At 41.2% G+C, this 18,731-nt stretch overlaps 1 protein-coding gene across 4 annotated transcripts in view; it reads left to right on the top strand.

Annotated features, from left to right (window-relative positions):
- Positions 1-3,892: 3,892 nt before the first annotated feature.
- Positions 3,893-18,731, top strand: part of jak1 (Janus kinase 1) — a 43,298-nt gene continuing 28,459 nt past the window's right edge. Inside the window, exons 1-4 of one of the 4 annotated variants that reach the window (XM_052073326.1) lie at positions 3,893-4,060; positions 4,649-4,774; positions 17,047-17,258; positions 18,400-18,523. In XM_052073326.1, coding sequence (XP_051929286.1) covers positions 17,054-17,258; positions 18,400-18,523 — 329 coding nt within the window. In that variant the 5' untranslated portion in view covers positions 3,893-4,060; positions 4,649-4,774; positions 17,047-17,053. Of the gene's footprint in view, positions 4,061-4,643; positions 4,775-11,572; positions 11,851-17,046; positions 17,259-18,399; positions 18,524-18,731 lie in introns of those variants that run through there. The other 3 variants (XM_052073325.1, XM_052073327.1, XM_052073324.1) reach the window with 3 other exon arrangements.

Genomic DNA, 18,731 nt, shown 5'->3' with positions numbered 1-18,731 from the left:
CTCTATTGCATGCAAAGCTGGATGGTCAAGGTGCACATAGGGCTTGAAATTGCAGAAGCAGAACTAGATCTGCTGTGGTTCATACAGGGTATTGGCACGTAAAGGTCATATATACAGGTAAACTGCAAGATCTCACCTTATGGAAAACTAGCTGGTTCGCCGCCCTCCGGGCGGCTCATCAGCTAGTTCCTGCGGAAGGCTGGTAAGGTGGTGGTTCGCCGCCCTCCAGGCGGCTCATCAGCTAGTTCCTGCGGAAGGCTGGTAAGGTGGGCCTTCGGCCCACAAAAGTGTTGTTGCTTAGTTCAACTTTTTGTTCATCTTCATTGCTTATCGCGAAAATAAAGAGATGTTTAGCTCTACTAAATAACTAACAATTTCATTGCAATGCTTGTGGGTAGACAACATTTTTTCGCTAAGATGCCCGCGCGATCGTAGTGAGCCACTGCCTGAGCGGCGCAGTGGCGGCGCGGTGAAGTAGGTACGTTTTGAAAAGGGACAGACGGAAGGACAGACCGCGTGCGGGACGACGCGCAATCTATATATAGATGTAGTTGGCTCTGCATGTGACGTGGGCAATTGCACCCATGACCGTGCGCAGTGTAAGGAACGGACCCCAACACGCGGTGTCTCAGCCTCACTGTAGCAACCCCGTTGTTGAAGAGAAACCTGCGGACCCGAGGAACTCTCTGTCCGAACGCCAGCACTAATTTTCTTTTGGTAGCCTGAAGCATGCTCGCTCCTTCTGTTGTCATATTCATGAACGAAATACGATCACATCCACCACACACATCTACGGAGCACGATATCTGTCTGCCTGTGCCTCAATCAAAGCTACCAAAATCACAATACAGCACCTACACCACAATTTAGACCTGCATTTTGGTAGTCGGAAAAATTTGTCTACTTTTTTTTTACTAAATTTGTAGGTGTGCCGGGGTGTGTAAAAGAAAATGCTGTCGGTCTGACAGAATGCCTAACACGGTAAACTAGACCTGCCCGGTACTAAAATGAAGTTGCGCTTGTTTTTACACCGAGCGCACGAGCGCCTGGCTATCAAAATAGAGCCCCTACTCTCTCCAGGATGTAAACTACACTGTTTTTTTGGTTCTGTTTTTTTTTAGAAAATTAAAAGCATAAATTTTTTAAAAATGATTTGGAAGTGCAGTTTTATTGATTAGGCTTCATCAACATTAACATTACAAGTACTACATGTACAGCAGTGCAGCATCGGAAAAAAAAAACCTACAGAAAAAATATATGGAACAATGTAGGAATAAATTAATCCATTTTAGGGATTTAGGGAATTAGGGAATAAGGAATAATCCAGTTTCATGGAACAAAAACTGAAAATTATGTTTTAAATGCAGTGTTTTGAGTGGCGCTTCTCTGACACCTTAATCTCATCGTGCTCTATGGCGCTCCCTCGCCAAGGACTACCTGTATAGCAGTGGAGTGAAACATACCATCAGAAAGAAAATTTGTAATAAGATGGGAGTGAATACAGTTTCATTGAACATATACTGCCATTAATGTTTTAAGGCACGTGTTTGAATAGTCTTTCCACCTGAATCTCATAGTAACCTTTGGCGCTCCCTCGCGAAAGTTCACGGTTTCCTTCAAAAAGTGATTGGCATCGAAAGACAAATTTACGCAAATTCAAATGCCATGGCACCACCATGTGGCCAACGGCATTAACCTTGCTGTTGTTTTTCCAAACGTTGTGTTTGTTGACAACAGTGCAAACACAAACGTGGTCTTGCAACAGTCTGCCAACTGACGAAATTACAGTGTGACAAAAAGAAAGAAATATGAATGAATGAATGAATGAATGAATGAATGAATGAATGAATGAATGAATGAATGAATTGTATGATTTTCTACCCTCAAACCCTCATGAAATGTTGACTAATCCATGCACATAAAAACATACGAACTTGCCATTTAATGTGAAATATTATCTAAAAGTGATTCCAAAATATTGTTTCTCCTATCAAACGGAAAATTCCATCCATCCATTTTCTGAACTGCTTTATCGTCACAAGGGCCGTGGGGCATGCTGGAGCCTATCCCAGCTGTCTTTGGGCAGTGGGCGGGGGACACCCTGAACTGGTTGCCAGCCAATCACAGGCCACACAGAGACGAAAAACTATCTGCGCTCACACTTACACTTAGAGATAATTTGGAGTGTTTAATCGGCCTGCCATGCATGTTTTTGGAATGTGGGAGGAGGAAACCTGAGGACCCAGAGAATACTGGCACGGGGAGAACATGCAAACTCCACACAGGAGGGCCAGAGCCGGGATCGAACCCACAACCCCCACACAGTGAGGTCGACCTGCTAACCGCTGGAGCACCTGGCCAGCCCAAACAAAAAAATTATCTTTCAATATTTTACAAAAAATGCATAATTGTTGGCATGATTTTGTTGATATCCCCTACTTGAAATTGTTAAAACATTTTTTCTCAAACACATTTTAAACAGTTGTAATTATGCTCTGAAGTTGTGTCATTCAACAACACACATAACCCTTACGAACTAAAACTTTTTTGGTAAATTAAAAAGGGAAAAAGTGAGCTCCATGATTCATGAGAAATGACCCCATCTAGCTAATTCCTCCGACTATGAGAATGAGAATAAGTGAAATCCTTTCTTTTGTTTTTCATATTTTTCCAACAGCAACACAACCCTGTTCCTCATATTACCAGAGAAGACATTCATACAAAAATGTGTATAGCTAAGTTTGTTCTTGACCAGTTAGCATTGCAGCTAACGTAGCGAGTATGTATGCTGTACTCTTAGGCAAAGATTCTAACATTAACATTGATCTGCCACTCTGTACTGTAATTAGATTAAAATTTAAATTAAATTAGTATTCAAATAAAAAATATATTTTTAATTTGATGCCAAACACAGCAAAATATATAATATTCATTCATTCATCTTCCTAACCGCTAATATGACAAACAAAATATTTCATAAAAAGTGTACTGTTGATACCTGTGTTGGACAAGTCAACTGTTTGTTTTTCAAACATGCTGGTGCCTTCTTCTTCTCTGGAATATCTTCACGAGTGTCACGGGCATGCTAGAGCCTATCTCAGCTGTCTTCGGACAGTAGGCGGGGTACACCCTGAACTGGTTGCCAGCCAATCGCAGGCGACACACAGACAAACAACCATCCACGCTCACACTCACACGTAGGGACAATTTGGAGTGTTCAATCAGCCTGCCATGCATGTTTTTGGAATGTGGGAGGAGGAAACCTGAGGACCCAGAGAATACTGTACCCACGCAGGCACAGAGATAATATGCAAACTCCACATAAGAAACCTGGTGCCTGTATCGAACCTCGGACCTCTGCACTGTGAGGCAGACGTGCTGCCTATGTCTGGACTAATTCAATGTATTTAATTTTATGTGTAGACCTAACATACATTTGGCCTATATTTTATATAAAGTACTAAGTAATCGTTACAAAACGTTTTTTCTGGATTTTAATGTGACAAACCTGTTATTTCTTTTGTTCAAAAAGTGCAATTGTGGTTGCTACATGGGACACACTTTAGCGGTCAGGGTGTATGGATTTGGTGATAATTACGAGGTGGATCTAATTTGGTAAATTTGGGATCCGCCACCTGTGAACAGAATTTTTGGGAAATATGAAAATAATTATTTTTCAGATGAATTCTCATCACTGGTATCCGATTCATCTGAAGCACATACAAGTCTGTCACTGCTCTCCTCAGCAGGAATAATGTACTTGTAGTACTTGTTGCAAGCCGTTGTAGCTCCTTCCTGAGCTGTCAAATATTGCTCACGCCTTTAGTCAGTAAGCAGACTAATCCATAACAAGTCGGAGGATCAACCTGCTTCCGGCGCATTTGAAACATGTCTTCTTTCCGTAATCGGAAGTCTATTTTTAAAACCCTGAACATCTTGTCACATGGCATTGGAGAATTCAATAACAACAAAAAATGGCGACAATCATGTTGCTCCGTGTGCTCTTGCTGCGTCATTAAAAAATCATGTAAATACGGGACGCTAAACCGGCGAAAAGCAGGTAAGCGAGCCAAATGATACTACTATGTACCGACGCGTCCGCGGTGTTCATAAAAAGCTAATAGGATCATGTAGCATTCTGTTTGTTTTTGTTCAGAAAGGGGTGTGTGCGCTTGTGTGAACGTGTGTGTGTGCGCGCAGTGTTGGGCGTCAACATTTGGCTGCACACTATTGCTGATCATTATTGCACTTTTTCTTTTGGAAAACAATTTATACACAGCAAACATATACCTGTAATACCGTAAACACTGTCCCGGTTTTTATATACTTTTGTTTGTTTAAAAGTGGAATAATCATGGGTACTCTTGTCATACTAAAGACGTCCCTTTGGTTGTTATTGCGTGATACATATGTCGCAACGGTCTAATCTTTACATATGAAATGTTTACCAGGTTGGTGGTCACTGTGAGGAGAATGGCACAACCTTTTTCATGACATGACCATATATATTTGGTGGTGGCAATAGATGTAACTGTCGCGTTTGGCCGTGTTTTTGTGGAACACTGTCGTCAATAATGTCACGCGTGAACATAGTGTCTGTCGGCAGGTTGAGCTGCTGGGTTAATGGAGTTGTTTACATAAAGTGCAGAGGGTTGGACTGATGAGGAAAAGGAGGAGGAGGAGGAGCCGCCACGTCCAACAGACGCCACCCAAGGGGGGTGGAGCTTGCGACGAGAATCATAACAAGTATGACGTCACTCGCCCTCTGCAACTGGTATGAATAATGAAATACACATTTTCTCTACCATGCTCGCGGGAACTAGGATGAGAAAGGAAATGTTTTTGCGACGTGCATGTGCAGCTATGTGCACAGATGCATCATAATTAAAATACAGTGATGTCTTGACACAGGAGTTAATTTGCTGTATGATCAAGCTCGTAACTCAATTCACTCTTACATCAAATCAGTATTCCCCATTGAAATGAATTGTTACGAACTCGGGTAAACCGAGTTAGGGAGGGGGATCCAAAAAACATAGACAAAAACAAGGTCTCCGATGTAAAGACAATTTAATGTCCAAATCGAATCGGAAATAAGCGAGAACATAAAGCGCTGGTCCACAATGAGGACCAGGAGGTAAATCAAAAACGACTAACAAAAGGAGCTTGCACAAAAGAGCAAGAAAAGGAAAGTAAAGCCACAAACTACGAACGAAAAACTATGTAACACTTTGTACACGCGAGAAAAGCCAGATCATCAAAACAAAATGGTACTTACACACAAACTTGGTACCGAGACTACACGCGAAAACACGACAAGGTCAAAAGCCACTAGTCAATGAGCAGCGAGGTAAGCAATGCCATAAACAATACTCCCACAACAGGTGTCGAACGTAGGAGTCCTTAAATAGTGTCTCTATTGATTAATGATTGCCAGCAGGTGTGCTAGAGAGACCGCTCCTGCCACCCGCTGGCCAGACCGAAAAACCGAAATGTGACATGAATAGGAATTCCATAATTTTTTTCCAGCCCACAAAATCCACCATAGGGGTTTTAATCAAGACAAATAGCAGTGTATTGTATGAAAATATAATAGTAGAGAGTGTAAGGAAATGTACAGCTTTTTTATTCAACTTATTAACTGTATGTTGGAACGACGAGAAGTCACGGTTGTGCACAGGATCTGTGTCCCTTTAAAGTGGGTGTGGCCTTGTGAGAGACATCAAGAACATGATGGGTTAATCCATGGGTAGGCAACTTCTGACTCCAGAGCGACGACTTGTGGCTTTCATCCTTCTGCTGTAGCTCTCTGTGACTTTGGAAAATAAATCAGGAATATTTAATTTAAATTAGCTTTTATTTTTAGTGAATACATTTGTGAAATGTCGTTGTGTTTTTAAGGTTATGGTGATCTTGTCACATTTAAGTAATTATTTTTTCTTTGCTCAAAATATGCACCACAAGTCCCAATATGCGACACCTGGCGGTAAGAAGTATTGCGCCATTCAACCCCCAGTAGCTAAACATTCATTCATTCATTCATCTTCCGAGCCGCTTGATCTTCACTAGGGTCGCGGGGGGTGCTGGAGCCAATCCTAGCTGTCTCCGGGCAGTAGGCGGGGGACACCCTGAATCGGTTGCCAACCAATCGCAGGGCACACAGAGACGAACAACCATCCACGCTCACACTCACACCCAGGGACAATTCAGAGTGTTCAATCAGCCTGCCATGCATATTTTTGGAATGTGGGAGGAAACCGGAGTACCCGGAGAAAACCCACGCAGGCCCGGGGAGAACATGCAAACTCCACACAGGGAGGCCGGAGCTGGAATCAAACCCGGTACCTCTGCACTGTGAAGCCGACGTGCTAACCACTGGACTTGTTTAGCCCAGTAGCTAAACAATGGATTCAATTTCCAACTCCCTTTCCACACTGCCCCCTTCATCACTTCCATGAAATCCTCCACATTTACTAGACGCCATCCTGTCGCCCCTCATTTATTACCAGAATTGCTAATTCCTCTCTAGCTTTCCCACTGTCCTTCAGTCTCTCAAACTGGCCCCCATTACCTCCATCCTCGAGAAACCTGGACGCGATCTTGACGATTTTAATAACTTTCAGGCCAGATCAAACTTGCCCTTCCTTTCTAAAATCCTTGAACGTGTTGTTGCCTCCTTAACCAAGACCCATCACACCAACACTGCCCTTTATGAATAATTTAATAATCTGACTTCTCTACTCACCATAGCACAGACACTGCCCTTCTCAAAGTCATCAATGCGCGCCTCTCCTCTGACTCTGGCCTATTCTCCATCCTGCGTAAGATCTCTGCCGCTTTCGATACAATTCGCCATTTCATTCTGCTTCACCGTCTTAAACCTTTTATCCACATCACGGGGAATGCATTCACATGGCAGACATCATACCTTGCAGACCGAAAACAATTCATTTGTATCAATAGCTGCTCCTCCTCTGCTGTCCTTCTGTACCAATGTGTCCCTCAGGACTCTGCACTGGGTTTCTGCAGATTATCCATCACCATGGCCTCCACTTTCAGTCTTATGCCAATAACATACACATTTACTTATCTGTCAAATCCATTGACCATCAGGCCCACTCCAACCTCTCAAACTGCCTTTCTGATATTAGTTCCTGGATGCAAAGTAATTTTCTCAAATATAACTGTACCAAATCTGACATAATATGTCCCAAATCCCTCACGTCACCAACCCTAAACCTTCGTCTCTCCTTTGACAAATCACCCCCCACCCCACTCTCAGAACATTAGTGTTATCGTGGACAACAATCTCACTTTCTCCCAACAGATTAAAGAAGTTACAAAAACAACTTCCGATCAACTTAAGAACATCATGCACCTTTGCCACTCTCTTTCTCTGCAGCTGAAACCCCATATCCATTTCATTATCTCATCTCACACTAAATCCTGCAATAGCATCCTGTACGGCACACCATCAAATCTCCTCAACAGACTTCAAATCTCTGCCATGCATCTTCTCCCGTACACCCACGTCCACATTACCTGGTCTATCAGAACCTTTATCGGCTTCCGATCTCCAACGCATCAAAATTCTCCTTCTCTCCCATAAAGTTTGGAAACACTGATCTAAAGAAAACGACAGTCATTAATTTATTACCACAACCATATACCATACTGTCCAGCCCTTAACCAAGCATATGGTGGTACTACTGTATGTATGACATTATTTGTATTGAGTTCTATCAGTACAGTGTATAATAGGCAAAAGAAAAGACCTATTTGCGCACCTGTGAAACAGAAGACCACAAATGATGGTTGGAAGGCGCCTGGAGACCTCTAGATTTGACAGGCTGCCCTGGTTCAGTTATCACAGTGCTGATGCTGGCCCCATCAAAGGTACAGTACTGTGATAACTGAAGGATGGCTGCCAACTTGACACACGGCGGACCAAGCGGCAAACATTCTTTTGGAGCAGCATGCGGAGAAATGTGTGTACTTATGTAAACAAAAACTTGTGTGCGGTACTCTTTTACATGTTCAGTTCACTATGTGATTAAGTCAGTACAGTATAAGGAGTGAAATGTCAATATTATCTGTTCTTCTGTTCTGTGTTTCTATAATAAATATATCTTACTTTCTATTCAAATGTATATGTGCATCTTATTAACTCAGTATTTTTAATATGAACTATATTTCACAAGGTACTCTTGTTTAGTCTTATGCCGTTGTTAGAAGTAAGAAAATACAAATACACTGCCACTGTACTTGAGTGCAATTTACAGGTACTTCTCCTTTACTTCAGTATCCTTGTCTAGCAACTTTTTTCTTTTACTCTGTACTTTCTATTCCGTCTTTTGTCAAAATAGGCTTGTTTGTTTTTCAATCTCGGCGCTTGTCGTCACAGTGTAAAAAAAAGAGAAGTAAATGCGTGATTGAGATCTTGGTGGTGAAAACAGGGACAGCAGCAAAATGGAGGAACATTAATCAACTAGGTTCATTAACAAAGAAGATGCAGCAGATTCAGGGAATCAAGTTATTCCCTGGCATGGCCTTATTTAAAAGAATTGTTTGATAATGTTGTTTCCCAAGAATGACACATGGTGAATGTGTTGTAATGTGCTAACATTATAAACCACAAGTTTCTTACATTCAAAAATTCTCCATCAAATCCCTAAACCCATTCAACTAAGAAGCATTTTTCAGTTGTTATTATTAGCAAATGTTTTTTTTTTTAGTCAGTTCACAACATTAGTAAAGTGATGGGGCTGTCTTTCGTTGATAGCGTATATGCTTCAACCATAGTAGATCCCTCTTAATTTGAAGAAAAAAAAATCTGTTGTACCAAGTTACCGAAACGGATACAGTATTGTAAATGACAGTCAAAGTGCATGTTTACTTTTGTACTGATGTACAAAAGTACTGAAGTCTGTACTTTTACTTCAGTAAAAGTACCCTCAGGGCCAGCAAGGCCTTCTCTGCTGGCCTAAACATTCATACAATCACATAAATTTAATTCATGTTATTTTATGTTCATAAATATGTAAACAAAATTATTCTTTGTATTCTTTACGTCATATTATTTCCACTTCGTCGAGTGGCTTTTAATGTTATTTAAATAAAATGTTTCAATGTTATTTAAATGTTATTTAAATAACATTGAAAGTCACTTGATAAATAACTTATGTATTATGGGGGAGTTTTTAACCAATCATATTTCAGATATCTTGTGTTGCCAGGTAAATTAAACTTGCTCGGGGCCTTCAGATTAAATAGAGCAGGCCCCTGTGCGCTGTAAATGAACCGGCACAGTCAGGTTGCAATAGCCAATCAGATCACGAGTCTGCGCACCGGGGCCGGCTCGAATGCCTTACGTCGATACTGGACGTGCGCGTTCGGTGATTGGATTAGCGCCTGCTAGAGGGAGCTATCACTGCATTTTAACCCAAAATGGCTGAAGAAGAAGACGTTGAGCTGCTTGCGGAACTACTTTCCACACAATTTTCAAGACGGACCTTCCATGACTAGCTGGATATTGTGCGAAGACGTAGCCCAACTTCTGCGCTAGCTAGCCTGTCCCAGCAAGGTAAAGGGTTTGTCCGTCATTTTCAGACGAGCAATTATGAACGGTACCCGTGGCTCACAGCCTCTGAGAAACGCTGCAAATTATACTGCTGGGAATGCCTATTGCTTGCAACGGACCGATTTGGTGTTTGGAGCCACACTGGATTTACCCATTTAAGTTGTTTTACCAAGGCAGCAAGGAAACATCAGAGCACGGCTGGGCACTTACAAACAGGGCGTTTAATAACGTTTGGGGACACTCGCGTAGATGTGCAGCGCAGTGAACAGGCACTACATTGGTGAGTAAATGAATTTTATTTTACATTTCTTCTTGTCATTTTATTTCGTGAGTATTAAATTAATGGTCACGAAATAAAATGACAAAGATACAAAAATGTATCAAATAAATCTGCTCACCTGCAATTTATAATGGCGCATTGTAGTCACCTTCGTGCACTAAAGTTCGTTCAATCTCAGCTGCTCAACATCGTCAGTCTGTTGTGTAGCCGATTCTCAAAATGCAAATGATCTGTTTACTTTATTTTCAAAGAATAGTTTGTTTTGTTATTGTTTGGTTGGTGTCTTATATGAAACTGCGACATTGCGCAATTGATTGGACAGACTTGTTCAAGATCACACAGCGTAATTTGGGTGACATTTTATTTAGTATCTTTAAATCATCTTTTTATTTTTGACAATATCTATACATTTAATTTCCTGCTCTTAATTGAGAATGCATACTTGATGGTTTTAAATGCTCCTGAAATTAAGTGCTGCTTGACGAGCCTATACTGTTATTGTGTTAATTTCGTTTTACTGTTTATTGTGTATGTTAAATCGCTCCATGTACAGCACTTTGTATGCAGCAATGGCTGTTTGAAAGTGCTCTATAAATACTGTTGTTGTTGTTGTTGTAGGCGGCCCGGTAGTCCAGTGGTTAGCACGTCGGCTTCACAGTGCAGAGGTACCGGGTTCGATTCCAGCTCCGGCCTCCCTGTGTGGAGTTTGCATGTTCTCCCTGGGCCTGCGTGGGTTTTCTCCGGGTACTCCGGTTTCCTCCCACATTCCAAAAATATGCATGGCAGGCTGATTGAGCACTCTGAATTGTCCCTAGGTGTGAGTGTGAGCGTGGATGGTTGTTCGTCTCTGTGTGCCCTGCGATTGGTTGGCAACCGATTCAGGGTGTCCCCCGCCTACTGCCCGGAGACAGCTGGGATAGGCTCCAGCACCCCCCGCGACCCTAGTGAGGATCAAGCGGTTAGAAAGATGTTTTTGTTGTTGTTGTAATGTATGTGACGTCACTGAAGGCCTACGGTTGAAATGCACGGCCCGCGACTGGACATGGCTAAGTACTGAATTAACTTTTTACTACTTAAGTTCTAAGTGTGAGTACGTAATTCCCACCTCTCGTCACATGTGATCTGATTACCGAGGAAGTCCCCTCCACGAGACTACTACCGGTACTAGCGGACAACACAGTTGTCTCACTCTAAGCTTTAACTCACGACAGGAAGATACATAATAATAATAATTATTATATATACTGTATTCTTTATTAACATTATGTATAGCATATAATGTCTTATTGTTGTTTGATATTATTGATTGAGAGAGCCAGTAAAACACGAGTTGCGTTGCTATAATGTAACACACTCAAGATATCTATACGTTTCATTCCACTAATATGGCAGAGTCAAAACATGAGCCAAAACAAGATTCCGCATTGCAATCAATGAGCACAGTAATATATATATTGTTACGAATAACCCTGCATCGTGTTTAGCAAAATTGTGTTGTGTTGAGTCCCCTACAAGTGGTGATAATGTTGTTGTCATACTTATATACAAATATGATAAACATAATCTATAATATATAAATGTCATATGCGAGTTTAATTAACATGTTCAATGTAGTATTATTTTGCATTGTCCAGGGCAGGGCGTCGAAGGATTAATGTCGTCATCATGAGTGACGGCCCCAAAAGCCAATCAGCGTTCGTGCTCTCATGGCTGCTGCGTGGTTTTCGGGAAGGGGGACATTGCTTGTCTGGAAGGTTCAGCTAGATTCTGTCTTGGTATCTCTTCGAAACTTAGAAACAACATCCGAAAGAAAACAAGTGCCTCGTTCCTGAATGTTTTTTCTTGGACGCGTTGTCGTCAAATTCCTGATGAATGTTTTTTAAAAGCTTTACAAACAGCTTAGTTCCCTTTTTTCTCAAGTTGCCCGTGCGTCAAATGTTTTAAACGAAACGGAAGTAAGCTGCCAGCTGTCTGGCTAAGAAGCTTGTTGGTAAGCGACTATATCACGCAATGTATAATTTTAAAAATGTCATTTGACGTCATGTCACGTTCGCATACATTGCTGTCATTTCCCATCTCTTTGTGTTGTAGAGTGTAGCTTGTTTGCTTTACTTGCGAACTGGCTTACGAAGTCGGCTAAATAATGTCGACTAAGCTAGGGGAGTTCAAATGCTAGCAGTTCATGTTCTTCTGTCCGTTCATAAATGTCTCAGCTTTCACAGTAGCCATACAGGAAGATGCTAGTGTCGAGAGTGATCACAATGTTACGAGCCGATGGCTGATGTCACTACTATATACGTGACAAGGTTAATAACAGTAACGGGATCTTATGTAATGAATGCAACCAATTTAATAATGCCTCAATTACTAAACCAGTACAGTGCACTCCGCTTAATAGCACACCGGTTAATAGAGTAATCCGCTTAATAGAGCAAAAGGCTCTGGAACAGATTTGCCTAATGCAATTTGCTATAAAGATACTCCGCTTAGTAGAACAGATCTCCGCTTAATAGAACAGGCCGTAAGCAATGAACATTGTAAACTAGTGGTTTTCGAAGTGTAGCTATCGCGATACTGTACCACTATCGCGAGAAAACGCGGTTGTTCTAGCCGCATACAGTAACAGGTAGCACGCGTCACTCCACACATAGACACACGCACGTCACAATGGCTTCAACTTCATTCAAGAGACGAGAGAGAGACGAAGTGTAGCTATCGCGATACTGTACCACTATCGCGAGAAAACGCGGTAGTTCTAGCCGTATACAGTAACAGGTAGAACGCGTCACTCCACACATAGACACACGCACGTCACAATGGCTTCAACTTCATTCAAGAGACGAGAGAGAGACGAAGTGTAGCTATCGCGATACTGTACCACTATCGCGAGAAAACGCGGTTGTTCTAGCCGCATACAGTAACAGGTAGCACGCGTCACTCCACACATAGACACACGCACGTCACAATGGCTTCAACTTCATTCAAGAGACGAGAGAGAGACGAAGTGTAGCTATCGCGATACTGTACCACTATCGCGAGAAAACGCGGTAGTTCTAGCCGTATACAGTAACAGGTAGAACGCGTCACTCCACACATAGACACACGCACGTCACAATGGCTTCAACTTCATTCAAGAGACGAGAGAGAGACGAAGTGTAGCTATCGCGATACTGTACCACTATCGCGAGAAAACGCGGTAGTTCTAGCCGTATACAGTAACAGGTAGAACGCGTCACTCCACACATAGACACACGCACGTCACAATGGCTTCAACTTCATTCAAGAGACGAGGGCTATCACCTGCGGATAAGAAGGACATACTCAGACGATACGATGCATTGCCGGATTCTCAGAAGGTACGCCCGCGGTTTCCAGGACTTCCCTCTTATCCAGCGCATTAAGAGGGAAGTCAACCGCAAAATTACGGACTCCTGTTTCCAGACAAAAGTAACGAAATTTTTCTCGTGATTTGAGATGTTTGACTGAAGTTGATTAAAGTTGTTGTTTGATTAAAGATATGGACGTCCACAGTCGAAATCTCTCTTCTAACTCGTCAGCAGGGGGTTTTCTGCGTGCATAACTTGGTCGTCGACGTGTCTGAAGGTGTACCTAATAAAGTGTCTCCGGTTAATAGAAACCCCGCTTAGTAGAACAGAAGCGCTTCGGCCCAATGGTGTTCTATTAAGCGGAGTGCACTGTAGTTGACACTGCGGTTGGTGTAAGCAATCATGTATATGTATTGCACTCTTTCAGTGGGCACTTGTTTCTGGAAAGGCTAATTTTTGAGAACCTGCCAAATCACGTATGATGATTTCCCCCTAATATTCAAACGGTGTGGTTAAATAGTACTCGTGCGGAAACCGGGATGTTCGTTTATCAATTGTCCTGACAACGAAACCCAGATGAGGTGACAACATCAGTACTGTTATAATTGTAAAAATGAGTACTTGATTGTCAATTGCAGTGGGTTGAGTTTGTGCAGAAGTATTGGAGTACTTATACACTTCCTGCCTTCCTTGCAGGGATGGACTGGCACAAAAAACAGCCTTGAAATTTTTTTGGGGACTGAGCTCTCAAAATTAGAAGACCACAATCTACTAGTAGTTAATGACATTCAGAAGCAAAGAAAACAAAAGTAGCTTACAAAAATGGCTAAAAGAACGTAAATTGATAACATTTAAACACATTAACAGAAAACTTTCAAATATGTAAAAGTAATAAATAAATCAGAAATAAGAGTTGATTTTGTAAAATAACTAAAATAAACCACGTTTAAAAAAATGTTTAGAAGACCGTAGTCAAAGGCATGGGTGGAAAAAAGCAACAAGTTTCGAACCTGGATCTAAAAGCATTTGTATTTGAGGTTGACTTCTGTTGACAATGTATTCCATTTGTGTGCAGCATCACAACGAAATGAAGCTTCGCCATGTTTACTCTGAACTCTTGCCTTATGACTACTTAGGTTTTAATATAGGGCAGTTTCCACCATATTCATATGCCCCTTGAGCCTTTAGGGGTGTTCATACGGCAACTTTTACTCCGGTGTAGCACCGAGGCTGCCTCCGTAGAGCGTTCACACGTACAAAGTTATACTGGTGTAGCCCCTGAAAACGGCTTAAACTGGGGCAAATTTAACCCTGCTCAGGAGGTGGTTTAAAAATTTACTCCGATGTAAATGCTAGTTTGCGAGGCAGCACCGATATGAAATGGGACGTGTGAACGCTACAGAGGTAGACTCGCTACGCCTGAGAAGAGTTGATTGTGTACGGGTATTGAATGCGTTGCTTTCGTGCTCTGTTGGACTTCTGTCATCTTTCCTTTCTCTCTTGTCTCATCCTTTTACAGTGTCTGATAGACCACAGCGTTGATTTGTCTGGAGAAATATAAATCACGTTTTTTCAATATGTCACAAACAAGACAGGGAAAAGGAAGTACATGTTACGCATGCGCATGTTTTATTTCGTATTGCACAGCCGCAGAAACTGCCGTGTGAAGGCAAGTGGGGCTGCACCGGGGTTAACGCGCTTCTCTTTAGTAAGCAGCTTTTTATGTGTTAACGCTCCACAAAATGTACACCGGTGTAAGATATATCGCAACAAAATACGTCAGTGCAGCACCGATGCAAATGTGTGCCGTGTGAACGCCCCTTTTGCCTGAATTATCCGCGCAACTTCTGGTCTGAACCTTAAATGGCCTTTTGTTTACAGGTAAACTGTTTGTGTAAGTCCACTTTCTATGATCGTTACAGACTTTTAACAATATGGCAACGCCAGCTATTGCAACTTATGAGAGAAAACATTTGAATCCTGCTTCCTATTAATGTTGGGTTGGATGATGACATAAGCAAGTACGTGCAGTCACATGTTTAACTACTTTCTGAACTCTGTCTCTTCAAACGTGAGTCGATGAGCAATCTCAAAAGTTCTGGGGCATATCAGTACCTTCACAGCAATAAAGTTGGTCGTGTTTTGTTAAGCGGCTTTATTTTCATAGACAGGAGCCGGCCAAACCCACTACTTCCCATTGCATGTTAACCACATGTAATCGCTGGATGTAAACAAGCTTTGTGTCACTTGATGTCATAAAACTGCAATCAATCTTCACAAAGGAATTATGCAAGAATCTCTACTAGTGTCAACTAACTTAAACCACCCATAATATTAGAACAATCACATAATATTTTAGATTTTATGAGGATAATGTCTTCCTCTCCATTGGCACTCACTACAGTTTCATGACAAAATGCTGTTAATAAAATCCGATATGTTGCAGAGATGGGGGATTATAAATGAAATGAAAAATGTTAATATAAAAAAAGCACTGTGAAACTAAACTTGCTGTAAGAAATACCTCGCCGCTACTTCTGGTGTCTTACAGGAAGTCACACACCTTATTGTTTCATCATAGCCCTTCAGATTAAGGTAAATAAGATCTGGTCCAAAAGAAACCAGGACTTGCCATCTGATGATGATGGGTGATATTACAACTAAAAACTACAGCGGGCCTCTGCATATTTGCAGTTAAACACCAAAAAATTTGTATATTCGCATATTTTTGTTTCCTTTTTTTCTCCGAATACTCATTCATATTTTGGATTCTTCCTGGATTCATCTCCCCCCTTTTCCCCGTTTTTTTTTTTTTCATTGAAACTGTACGTTGAATGTCGAGCTGCAGCTACAATAATTTGGTATTCGGATGTCCTACTGAAAGTTCCAGAGGTGGGCATTTTCCAAAATTTTGTTGGTCACTTTTTCGTCATCCGTCAGTGGCCTAGGCACCCTTCCATCATTCATCATTGTCAGTTATTCATTTTTTTCAAGCCGAACCAAACTGTAATAGTAAATCCGTCAATCAGTCATGTTATTTTAACCATGGTGACATTTACTGATGGTAATACCATCAGTAAATGTCACCATCAGTCCGTCCATTATTCAAGTCGTCAGTCAAGCCAAGTAGCTTGCATACCTATTCTTGTCTTTAGATGTTTGTCCTCTGCTTCTGTTTCTTGTTTCTCCTTCTTCTTCCTCTTGGTTTATTGGCAGATTACTGCTCTTTGGCGCATACTGTCAGAAGAAACACAAAGCGTTTCCATATATAATAAATGGAAGCAGCCCTGTTCATATTCAACTCAGACCTGTGAACAAATACACAAGACTGTGTTGAATATAAACAATTTCACCGAAATAAAAAAAAACCCCACAACCATTAAGGTTTATATGCAAAGGAATAGACATACATAAAATATTTGTATTCGAGGCAAACAAGGGTTGTAGATTTGTGATGTCATATGGTTGATGACACTGATGAACGAAAACTCAATTCTGTCCGTACTTCATCCGGAATTATAAAAAAAGAAAATCCCGTCCGTCCTCAGCAAAACGGGCATCAAAACAGTTCATTATAAGATACAAGTTAGCACTGTTATAAACACTGAAATAAATTTCAGCGTTGTACAAAGACTTTCGTTGTCTTGGTTTCCATGGACAAGACATCATCAAACTTGACTTTTTTGCCATCAGAGGCAAAGAGTTGAAACTGTACAAAAAGAGTCTTTGAATTTCAAGGTTCCACTGTTCATTAATGCACATGTCCAAACTTGTTGAGGAAGTATTTTATGATTTTTAAATGATAAGGTCTGTGGATGGAACCATTGTAATTTAATGTATGTTGTCAAACCCCAATTCAGGGTCTGAATGCCACTTCATTGGATGATGGAGTTGAGCAGGCTCCTCTGTGGGAAAATGAAGAGATCCAACAGCAGGGCCCAACTCGCCTCTTCTTCTTCTTCCTCTTGGGGTTTGGAAATCCATTTCTACTTACCAGACGTACATCAGCTGGAGTTCTTCAAAGGTTGCTACACTTCAGAGGATCTGTGTGTGGAGGCTGCAAAGAAATGCTGTAAGAGACTATTATTTAGCTGGCAAAAACAATGCCCTGTTTCAGTGAAGCGCCCCCCCCCCCCCCCCCCCCCGAGTCCTTTTTCAGCATTTATCAAAGACACTATTTATCCTGTAGATCAGGGGTTCCCAAACTTTTTTGGACCGAAGATCTACTTTTCAAGCAATCAACCTACCATGATCGAGCCGTTGCACATGCACACTTACACACACATGCGCACACTCGTACGCAAGCACACACACATACCCCGATGAGCAACAGCCATTACGGCCCCAAACATGAACAAAACAGAAAAGGAAAGTAGATACAAGCGTTTGTGAAAAGGAAATGACTGCTTACTTTCATAGAGACCTGATGCAGAGGCTTGGGATGCACTTTTGCAGCGTGTTAATTGCAGGAACATCACTATCATAGCTCATGTGTACTGTTTTTAAAATGAGTCTTCTGCATTGCACTTAATTGAACGGTGTACATCGAAACAATATTCATTTTGTGAATGCGAAGACTTTATTTTTCTTCTTTCTACCCAATCTTGCTGCTGTAGACTTTAAATTTCCCCAATGTGGGACAATTAAAGGATATCTTATCGTTCTGGTGCTCCAGGTTCCCAATCTTTGCTGATGAGAATGCTCATGTGTTTAAATGTATGCTAAAGTAAATTACTAGCATACTCTCATTGTTTTGTCACAGTACACTACAGCATAGTGTCATGTGATGAGCTGATTGTCATGTGAATTGTTAATATAAACATTGTTGTGAAGTTATTTGTGTACATGATCATGTATGAAAAGTGCTCTCTAGATAATTTGCTTGATTGATTCAACGTGTTCCATTTCCTGCCATTACGCTGCAGCTTTGCACATCCGTTGAAGTGATGTGGACCAACTTCCCAAGGAAAAATGCTCATCAGCAAAAGATTTAAACTGATTCATGAGCAATATTTAAGAGAATTTTTTTTAATATAGTGAAAAGGGTTTCCATTTTTTAGTTCAGCTCATGAAAAATAGTCATGTGGCATTTATTTTTGTTGGGTGTATATATTTCAGAATATGAATGATATGAGTGAAAATGTTGTATATTGAATGGTCTCGACAAAAGGTCTGACTTTGATTGTTTTTCTGATTTATTTCCCTTTCATCAGCTATTTCTCCATTGTGCCACAATCTCTTTGGCCTATACAATGATGTGACAGGCATGTGGTGCCCACCAAACTATGAATTCAAGATCACAGATGAGACCAATATTAGGTTACACTATCGCATGAGGTAAGATTGACTTGTGTCCTTTGCATTGCATTTCAGATTGTTCATATGATGCATGGTAATCATCCAGAACACCTCAAAACAAAAACCTTTTGAGGTGAGACTAGTTTTGTTCCAGGGTGCTGGTTGACCTCTATTTGTTTTGTTGCCCTGTATTGCCCTTATAAAAATTATACCTGACGTATAAATGTGATACTGTCCCTCCTTAGTT

Source organism: Hippocampus zosterae, chromosome 8 (genome assembly GCF_025434085.1).
Source record: "Hippocampus zosterae strain Florida chromosome 8, ASM2543408v3, whole genome shotgun sequence".
In the NCBI taxonomy this organism is placed as follows: domain Eukaryota; kingdom Metazoa; phylum Chordata; class Actinopteri; order Syngnathiformes; family Syngnathidae; genus Hippocampus; species Hippocampus zosterae.
This window is presented reverse-complemented; position numbering and strand designations above follow the sequence as displayed.